This window comes from Penaeus monodon, chromosome 41 (genome assembly GCF_015228065.2).
Source record: "Penaeus monodon isolate SGIC_2016 chromosome 41, NSTDA_Pmon_1, whole genome shotgun sequence".
NCBI lineage: Eukaryota > Metazoa > Arthropoda > Malacostraca > Decapoda > Penaeidae > Penaeus > Penaeus monodon.
Window position 1 is genome coordinate 13,287,072 of NC_051426.1, and position 10,578 is coordinate 13,297,649.

The 10,578-nt window shown below is 33.7% G+C and overlaps 1 protein-coding gene across 2 annotated transcripts; it reads right to left on the bottom strand.

The window, feature by feature from the left end:
* Positions 1-2,443: 2,443 nt before the first annotated feature.
* Positions 2,444-8,949, bottom strand: LOC119598676 (E3 ubiquitin-protein ligase FANCL-like). 2 transcript variants are annotated; one of them, XM_037948399.1, is made up of 11 exons: positions 8,879-8,949; positions 7,325-7,427; positions 6,799-6,918; positions 6,459-6,515; positions 5,972-6,114; positions 5,641-5,755; positions 5,114-5,267; positions 4,188-4,312; positions 3,843-4,058; positions 3,144-3,215; positions 2,444-2,524 (listed from the first exon to the last, which is right to left on the bottom strand). In XM_037948399.1, the coding sequence occupies exons 2-11, from the start codon at positions 7,415-7,417 to the stop codon at positions 2,495-2,497; spliced, it is 1,125 nt and encodes a 374-aa protein (XP_037804327.1). In that variant the 5' UTR covers positions 7,418-7,427; positions 8,879-8,949; the 3' UTR covers positions 2,444-2,494. The 2 variants fall into 2 exon arrangements, with proteins under 2 accessions (XP_037804327.1, XP_037804328.1); XM_037948400.1 differs by having other exon boundaries at positions 7,325-7,424; positions 8,879-8,902.
* Between the last annotated feature and the right edge of the window lie 1,629 nt (positions 8,950-10,578).

The following is a 10,578-nucleotide window of genomic DNA, read 5'->3' on the forward strand; positions in this document are numbered from 1 at the left end:
GGGATTTCATTCCCGTCTCATTTTCGTTATAAGGAGGAATATAAATGCCAGTTTTCTATCTTAACTAGTAATCTTCGTAACAGGTGTTTGTTACACAACATATTATAATTCAGAGAGAGGGAAGGAGGGAGAGAAAGAGAGAGAGAGAGAGAGAGAGAGAGAGAGAAAGAGAGAGAGAGAGAGAGAGAGAGAGAGAGAGAGAGAGAGAGAGAGAGAGAGAGAGAGAGAGAGAGAGAGAGAGAGAGAGAGAGAAAGAGTGGGGCACATGCTTTATTTTGCAGACACTCATTTGTAAAATATATATCAGCCTTGGGTGGGGCTGAAGGGAGGGGTAAGGTAGTAAGTTGGGATGGAGGAATAAATAACAACAACAACAATAATAATAATAATAATAATAATAATAATAATAATAATAATAATAAAATGATAATTATTATAATTATAAAAATCTGGTAATCGATTTCATGTGACACAGGAAAACGGGAATGATCCTTGGCTTCTAAGTCTAATTATGAAACTGAAAGCACACACAGATATACAGATACACACACACACAATTATACAAATACACATGCAAGTATACAAACACACATAAATAATAAATAAATAGTTATTTTAAAGATAGAGGAACAAAAACATTGACCATCTTATTTATGTGGTTTCCTTGAGTATTTTTACGTCTAAGTTTTTAGCTCTTCATGTAATACATATGAGAAACAAGTGAAAGAGAGTAATCACATCCTAGACCTTATGTGATTTCATGATCATCATCATCAGAGAGCTAATTCCGACATAGTCGCATCCACACATCCCTGGGGGTCCCTCATGGCAAACCTCCAGGCTGGCCCTCGGCCCATCTCTAGCTCCTCACGGCATGTCTGGCCAAGCTGCCCAAGCCATGACCTCCTAGGTCATTCCATGGGCCTCCTCCACCCAAGATTTTCTCACAAAAAGGCAGCCTGATGACACAAGGAAGGGAACTAGGTGTCCATATAGCATGAGTTGGCGATCCCAGATTAAGCAAGTAACAGGTCCCATGCCGGTTTCATGGTGTAGCCCTCAGTTGGACACAGTTCTACCAAATGCACCCCATGATCTGGCGGAGGGACATGTTGCAAAAGGCATCAAGATGAGATTCCAAGGCACTTGACAGCATCCTGGTTTCACTTCCAAAAAGCAAAACAGGTAGTATCAGGGCCTTGAAGACACGTAGCTTGGTCCTTCTGCATAGGTACCAACATCTCCAAATGCTTTTGTTGATTGAGTTCTGGTTCCTGCTGCTAGGCCAATCCATCTACTGACTTCTTGGTCTGACAGTCCAGAGACATGGACTATGCTACCAAGGTACGTAAAGCTCTCTCTCACTTAAGCGTCTTCACCACAAGTATATATCAACTGAACAGGTTTCCCTAACAGGTCCCTAAAATCCTGGATCTTGGTCTTGGCCCAGGAGACCTCTAGGACTATGGGCTTCGCCTCATTGTTTAATGCATCAAGAGCTGCCACCAGTGATTTCAGAGACTCAGATAGAATAATTGAGGTTGGTGACCTTGATATTGGCCATTGTTACTCCACATTGACTTTGGATAATAGCTCTGCCTATTGTTAAATCCGTGCAAATGTTGAAGTGTTGGTGTAAGGACACAGCCTTGCCTCACCCCTGAATTAACAGGGAGGAAGTTTGACAGGCCCCTACCACACTTTACATCACTTTCAATACCATTTAAAGGTTTGCTATTAAACCAATAATCTGTGATGGAAATCTCAGGATCTCCTATAGCAATTCGCAATGGACCATTTCTTAAATGCAGTTCCTTAAACATCGAACTGTTGATTCTTTGTCTAGTTACATAATATGTCAATATAGCTTTTTTAACCCAATGCCACTGGGAAAATTTAGTCTTCACTGTAGAATTGTTTTATGAAATATCTCCATACATAAATGGCTTCACAAATGCTTAGCCATCAAGGAGTCAATTAGTAGACTCATGGCATCCTCTGATTTCACCTTCCCTTGAATTTTCAGGCATTTTTTAAAAATTAATGCTATCAATATCAATGTTGTTATTATTACTATAGACATTATAATTATTACCATGTTACTGACATTACTAATAGTAGTATATGATAAAATATTATATTTCCAAAAATCATGGAAAAGGGTAAACAGGTGAGATATGTAGTACTAGTAACTGGCTCACTGGTGACAAGTCCTTGTGGAGCTATCTATGTGCAAAGACAACTGACCTCAATTAAAAATGGTTCCTCTATACATTAACCAGCAGCTAGGCAGAAGGAAATTTCTCGATGCTGATATAGCTATCTAACAATTTTTCAGGCATGAAAGACATTTCTTGGTAGCTTCATACACATGAGGGCAGTGAATGCAGGGAGTAAACAAAGAACAGTACTTTAGATAAAGGAGGTTAGAAAAAAAATTTTCTATACAGAAAATATGGGGTTTATTAAAAATTTCCAGTTCATCTCTTTCTCCTTATCCTGTTGGAACTTTACAAGATATCAGCTGGAAAAAAAATTATAGCAACAAATTAGTATCTTTCCTTGGGTATAGGTGTTTGATCGTCCCTAAATATTCTTTGCAAGAGCAAGAGGTAGTGGTGGCCCTTGCAAACAACATGTGTGAGTACTATACATATATGCTGGCATCACTAGTTTTGGCTAACATCATATAGGTATGTTACAGTATATATATTAAATTGGCAATGCTTTCTTATGCTGGACATTTATTAATAAACATGGAAAACATAAAGTCAGTTATTGACTAACAAAAATATATGAATGGTAATGGCAAGGGATGAAACTTGAGATATCCATTATAAACTAAAAAGAAATATCCTGACCTAATTCATGCTTCTAGACAAATCTTGCCAATCTCTATACAAGATAAAGAAAATAGCCAAGAGTAATGTTTTAGTGACAATTCCCCTCAGACTCATGGAAGTAGAAAACATTCAATGAGCTTTCATTATAACAATACAATACATACGCATCAGTAGAAATATATTGCACGTATGAATTAATTTGTGTTTCATTCTTGTTGATTATCATATGTTTAAAAGATCTTATCATATATATACCAGCATATATCAAGTATAATATTAAAGTAATAAAGACAGTTTTACCTGTGTGCAGTATGGACACTCTCCAAAGATAAAGTTCATACTCTGTCGACTATTTGGTACACTGCACAGCCACTGTGGAAACAAATAGTTCTGATATCAAACTGGTATCATGTTTCTCAAAATTATTAACACATTTCAAAGAAATTTCTTTTTGGTAGACATTTATGTAAAGAATTATTTGTATAAATATGTTATATATGCAGTGATATCAAATCAAATTTCCTTTGACATAAATCTATTTTTTAAAGTTACACTGGTGATGCTGAGTGCCTCTGTATAAGGACTGTTCTCTATAGTTTTGCTTTATTGTTTTTGTTCCACATTGATGACTCCAGAAGCACTTACTTACCAAGGTGTCATTTAATGGGCAAACCTAATCTCATCCGTTTATATTATCTTTCATTTTTATATCTATTGCTATTATCAATGTTGATAATGTTACATTAATGATAAGGATGATGATGATGATGATATTAATAACAGTAATAACTGCTATACGTATAAAACCTTTTTTTCTCCCAAAAATTATAGAAGTGTTGAAAAGCATTGGCTCTTTGCTAAAACCAAACCAAGGAACAGTGTATTCACCCAGCATTAATGGTTTGATATAATATATTCTTTTTTTTAAGGCTTTTATTATTTCACATGAACAGTTATAGGAACACCTCAATACATACAAAGCCTGTAAGGGTGACTAACCTCATACAGACACTGCACATGAAATGCCTGAGAGCAGTGATCACATGTCAAATCTGGCAGTGCCCCCTCAAGGTGAAGGCAATAGCACACAGCACATTCGGCACTCCAGTCACTTCCACCAGCATCTTCCCCGCTTTCTCTACTCATTGATTTTACGACATCAACCCCAAGCACTATTTCCAGATTGCTGACGATGCTTCTTTCTGGGTCCCATTCCTAAGGGAGAAGAAAAAGCAGAAAAAGTTATCAGTTATGTGCAGCAAAGGGGGTCAAAACCCATACATGTACATACATGTTGTGGAAAAATTTCATTCTCCAACATAATGTGAGGAAATAGAAACTTGCATCATAATTGTTTGTGAGTCTGGCGTTGAGTGGTGCAGTCAGGTGAGAAGAGCCCAAAAGATGGCACTGGGGCAGACTGCGAGGGTGGGCAATGGACACTGTTAACTGGACGCTCACATGATTACCTAGGCACAAGAGATATACATCAGGAAAGATTTTTTAAAACCTGCCACTCATACTGGAAAAAAGAAAAGAAAAAATACACAATGAACTATCAATGCTGTTGAAAAATCTCACTTTTTAAATATTGAAAATATCATGAAATTATTGAATTTTCAGTTTAAATAGATGAAACTGTGAGGAGTGAAAACGTTTTAATAAATAAATGTTTAGTTGATTGGCTTGACTCAAAGAATGTCAAAATACCAATGATAACCATCTTATTCTTACCCTTGTTTAGTATCCAATAAAGAATATGGCCATCATAAAATCTGATTAGGATAATCTAATATTTGCAAATTCACTCTGCAATATGAATTCTGTTTATTCCTTCCTCATTAAAGCCAAAATAACCAAACTGTTGTCATTGTTCAAATGAGCAAATACACTTTTACCAATTACTGTTATGATAAAAAGTGTAGTTCTTTAGGGACTTCTCAAAGCTTTATCACACACAGAATTAATAAGGAACATTACTAGCTTACACTGCACTACAGGATAAATTTCCAGGTATTCTATGATGTGCAAAACTCTTCTGTTCTTTAACCAAGTGCTTACTATGTCTAACCAAATGGACAGCCAAATAATAAGAATGATTCTTACACATCAATTCCCTTGGTCATCCTCAATATGAAAAACAAAACAAAAACAAAAGGAAGGAAGCAAGGAAGGGAGGAAGGAAAGAAAGAGAAAGAAGAAAAGGAAGATAGAGACAAGGCCACACTGCAAAAGAGCCACAAAGCAAAACAGCAGCACAAAATTCTCACTTAAAAGGATTCTGCGTGAGGTGTGCTTCCGCGTTGGATTTGGAGGGTCGAGAACGAGGGCTGTCTCATCAAGCTCGTCCAAAGCATCCCAAAGCTCCTGGAGGGTGGAGAGCTTTTCTTCCCATGCTGACATTATACACGATAGGCCTTCACTCTGAGGACATAGGGTAATGGGTATGAAGATGTGACCTTGGTATTAGTGTAAAAATTAAAGTACTGTCAATTTTAGTAATTAATATACTGAAGTAGATTTTAGAAATTGTGGTAATGTTATTATTTACATTACCGCAGCACATTTTTACACAATTAAGCTATTATCATTTTATTGTCTTTATTTGCAATCTGAAAGTAAGTGATGATGCAATGGCTCTAGTCCTTATGAAGTTTATGTTACTAAAATATTGAATAAGTAATATGAGCATATAACATTGAGACTAGCTAATGATATCTGATCTTTCAAAACACGTCAAAGAGTAAGAACGAAGCACTAATATGAAAGCCAAATATAATCGTTCTCATACACTTACAGTATTCCACGTAATATCGATGTCAACAGGCAGGTCTGCTTCAACAACAGGTTCAACACTAGGGTAGCCAGACTGGATTTTGACTCTTAGACTGTGTAATCTTTCCCTTTCATCTCTGTAAAAAGAGAAGTTGTTACTTTCTTGATTGCCATTTCTATCTCTTTTCTGTTTTTAATATATAAGACTATACATAATGTGTACCAAAGAAATTTGGTGATCACTTGTAAAATAACTTTTTTATATAATAAAAATAAAAAAGTCCACTCAATAATTAAAAAGAAAGAAAGAAAGAAAAAAAAATGCTATAAAAAACAATGTCAATTAAACCCACTTTGTCTCCAGATAAATCATTGAGAAATCAGTTGAAACTTGGGACACTTTTGACCAGCCTATAGCCTCAATATGAGAAAGGAGGGTAGTAAACATTGCATCTTGTGGCAGAGATACGCTGTCTTCATTCTCAGTGACTGCAGCCTGGAAATGGGATGGGGATGAGTGTATTTCTTTTTGGACGGAGGTTTCATTATTTCTATCATATATGAACCAGTGAGTTATGCTGAAATGGATGTCTTTTGAACATATGAAATGTGGAGAACTAAGAGTTTTTGTTGTTATAAATACTACAAAATTCTCAGAGGTCAATTTTGCTGAAAAAAAAGTACCAATATGGTAATGTTTAAAACAAATTCTGTTACACACCTAAATTTCCTGGTGAATTCTTTCTGTATCTATTGCAACACTAGATTCAAGATGAAAACTGAGCAAATTTCTACAGAAATATTTCTTTACTGCATTTATCTAAAATCAATCTTACTTACACATATTTCCTGAAATTTCCTTAAATATTCCTGAACAGTATGGCAATCTTTCTCCTCCTGTGAAATGAGTTAAGCAAAGTGTATAATACAAAATGGTATAGAGAGTTAAAATAGAAAAAAAATCATTTCAGAAATCAGATGTAGATAAATATGCACTTTATTCTAAAACAATGAAGACTCCACAGATTTTAATTTACATGGGTAGATCAATTAAGATTAAAAAAAGAAAAAAATAATAATGCTAAAAAGCCAACAACAAAAAAAAAGATTCCCAAATAAATTCTTAAAACAGCACAGATTTTACCATGTACATTAGATGATGTCTGTCACTAAAACATACCTGTGACAACTGCTCCTGACACCTTTTAATAATAGATGCCAGCCATGCATCTGTACTCAGGGTCATTCCTTTTACATCTGGAAAATGGGGAACTTCTAGGTGAACTTCATAATCATACCTCTGAAATGGTAAGCAAAGGTTTAAGAAGTCAAATAAATATGTATCATCAATTCAGTGACACATTTATACATATTGTAATTCAGTTTTCATGCCATTTTTTCACAGTAAGGGAAGACTAATAGCTGACTCCTTGGTGACTAAGCATTTGTAGATGCCATCTATGTGTAAAGGCAATATATAAACTTTTATTATAGTGGGCATGGCCTTGTAGTCTTGCCACCCGCACTCATTGGGTTAAAAATGTAAGTATCCTATGAAGACATATTTTCTAATTCTCTAAAAAAAATAGGAGAAAACGAGAACTTTATTGCTCACAATCCATTTTTAGAATGACAATTTACAAATAAAGGACATACCAAATGTCAAAGTTGGCTATCTTGAAAAAGGAGAAACAAAGTGGACTAACCCCAACAGTCAGGAAGCCATGAAAACTTGTTGACTGAGAACCAAATGTTGGGAGGAGGAGGGGAAACTCCATGCCCAGGGATGCTCCTGCCATTGCATTCCTTCTGAAATATGTAAATATAAATGTTAAAGGAATGTTAGGCTCCTAGAGATCAGCAGAATAATTAGTAGTGAAGATGCGTGCATTACAGAGCAATTTAAGACCTAAAAAAAAAATTGTGATTCAGACAACAGCCTCTTATGCCACAGATTACTATACTGTAAAATATTTTTTTTTGTGGGGATCATGGGCATTTACATTTATATCTCCTCCCTTCAAATACACTTGCTGAAAACATCATATAGACTACTTAAAAAGAAAGTCTGTCAGTATATCATAAAATAACGTTCCACCAGAAAGGATGGATTTGTCTATGTTTGGAAACTATATTTACAAATGTAAAACTGTAAGAGACTCCCCTACACACTAGCTGTAAGAAATTAGAGACACGCTGATATTTTAAATGGTTAGAAAACAGACATGTCATCAAATAAATGATGCACAGGCAAAAGAACAGAAGTTACTGTGGTCAAAGTAGTTATTATTTCTTAAGTTAATGGAATGAAGTCCTGTCAGGAAATGTTAAACCTATGACACAAATGCTGATAAGGAGACCAAACAAGAGTTACTGTTTCTTTGTGTTATAGGATTTATAAGATTATAGGCATTGCAAACGTAAAAGGAGAGTGTAGCAACTATACAGTGCAATCAATGTCTAAAACTTAATCCTTGTGTATAACAGAAAACTTTCCTGGACTCCTGATACTAATGGTGTGCAATAACTTCAGGAACTTGAAAGCAAAAAGAAATTGCTTTCTTCCTCAACTGAACCTGCTTCTTGATGTTATAGGGAATTCAACTACCAAACTTAACTCAAATCATAATCAAATACAACTTAGAAACAAAATGGCAAATATGGACAATGTTCCAGTCTATCTTTGCACAGGCACATTCATGACATGCTGGTATGTATATAGTTTTAACACTACACCTGTTGGATATGGTAAATGCAAGATGCTTAACAATGTTTCATACCTGTATCACAATGTCATTATATAATAATCATATAATAATCCCCACTGATAGAAAAAAATCAACTAAAGCTCAACTTTAAGATGCAATGTGCAGAGCAGTGATCTACCACAAAGCAAGGAATGTTTACGAGATAATACATATAAAAGATAAAATGTCAGCACAACATGAAATTGGATTTAAATACAGTATCAAATAACAGAGTGAAAATATTGCATTGTTCTTGGTCTAAAACTGCCCATTTATAGACTGACTGGCAACGTAACTCATAATATTCAATATATATCTCTAACATAACATTGATAATCCCTCAAATAAAGAACAATACCTATCATTTTGAAACATTCAAATATAACCATGCATTATAATATCTCAGTTTCCTCACGTTTCTACAACAGTACCATCTATATTACCACAAGCCTCTTAGCTACGGTATATCTACAAACAAAATAAATATCAATTGCAATTGGCTTCCATACGAACCGACTTCAAACTTTGTGCTCAAAAGACTTCTTGCTTTTGTTTACGTTTTTCTAGAGAATCCGGATACAGCGTTCGTGAACTGAATCCGATTGACTCTTCCGTATTTTACGTTCGGGAAACTTTTGGGGAACATTGGGATGTTCATTTATCTATTTATCTATATTGCTTGTGTTTTCAAGTGTGGGATAGAATGTGATTTGATGTTAGTGTACAGGAATTACTTGTTTGAAAGCAGGATATAGGCAGGCAGGGTTCTTCAAACTATGGGTCGCGACCCAGCACTGGGTCGAAGCTCGCGTTCAGTGGGTCGCCACATGGCAATGGTGATAATAATAATGATACATATATAAATAAATACACTAACACACACACACATATGTGTGGTGATCATAATAATGATACATATATAAATAAACACACAAACACACACACACATGTGTGTGTGTGTATGTGTATCTATGCATATATATATATATATATATATATATATATATATATATATATATATATATATATATATATATATTATAATACATATATATATATATATATATATATATATATATATATCATATATATATATATATATATATATATATATATATATATATATATATATATACATTTATCTATATATGTATCTTCTTTTAACGGTAGGTTCATGTCTGAGCCGCCGTGGTCACAGCATGATACTTAATTGTAATTTTCATGTTGTGATGCTCTTGGAGTGAGTACGTGGTAGGGTCCCCAGTTCCTTTCCACGGAGAGTGCCGGTGTTACCTTTTTAGGTAATCATTCTCTCTATTTATCCGGGCTTGGGATAAATATATATATATATATATATATATATATATATATATATATATATATATATATATATATATATATATATATATATATGAAGTGATATCGGGTTGAGGTCGTGAAGGTATATGCATATATATATAAATATATATATATATATATATATATATATATATATATATATATATATATATATATATATATATGCATATATGCATACACACACACACACACACACACACACACACACACACACACACACACACACACACACACATATATATATACAAACATATATATATATATATATATATATATATATTATATATATATATATATATATATATATATATATATGCACACACACACACACACACACACACACACACACACACACACACACACACACACACACACACACACACACATATATATATATATATATATATATATATATATATATATATATATATATATATATATATATATATATATATGAAGTGATATCGGGTTGAGGTCGTGAAGGTGGAGTACAAAATCAAACTGGGTCATGATGAAAAAGGTTAGAAGAATCCTGATATCAGTGGTTCTTAACCTGGAGGAAAGCAGAGCCTGCTCTATTTTTTGTTATTCTCTTAACGAGAGCATGGTTTAATGTTTAATGATAATGTGACTTAGAGCATATATATACATATACATACATATATATATATATATATATATATATATATATATATATATATATATATATATATATATATATATATATATATATATATATATGTATATATATATATATATATATATATATATATATATATATATATATATATATATATATCTTTGTGTGTACACACACACACACACATATGTATGTATGGACACACACACAGACC

Coding starts and splice junctions, on each gene's coding strand:
- LOC119598676 (XM_037948399.1), bottom strand. CDS start 7,417: ATGGCAGGAGCATCCCTGGGCATGGAGTTTCCCCTCCTCCTCCCAACA. Junction 6,919..7,324: donor ATGGCTTCCTGACTGTTGGG/GTTAGTCCACTT, acceptor TTACCATTTCAG/AGGTATGATTATGAAGTTCA. Junction 5,268..5,640: donor TCGATATTACGTGGAATACT/GTAAGTGTATGA, acceptor CTATGTCCTCAG/AGTGAAGGCCTATCGTGTAT.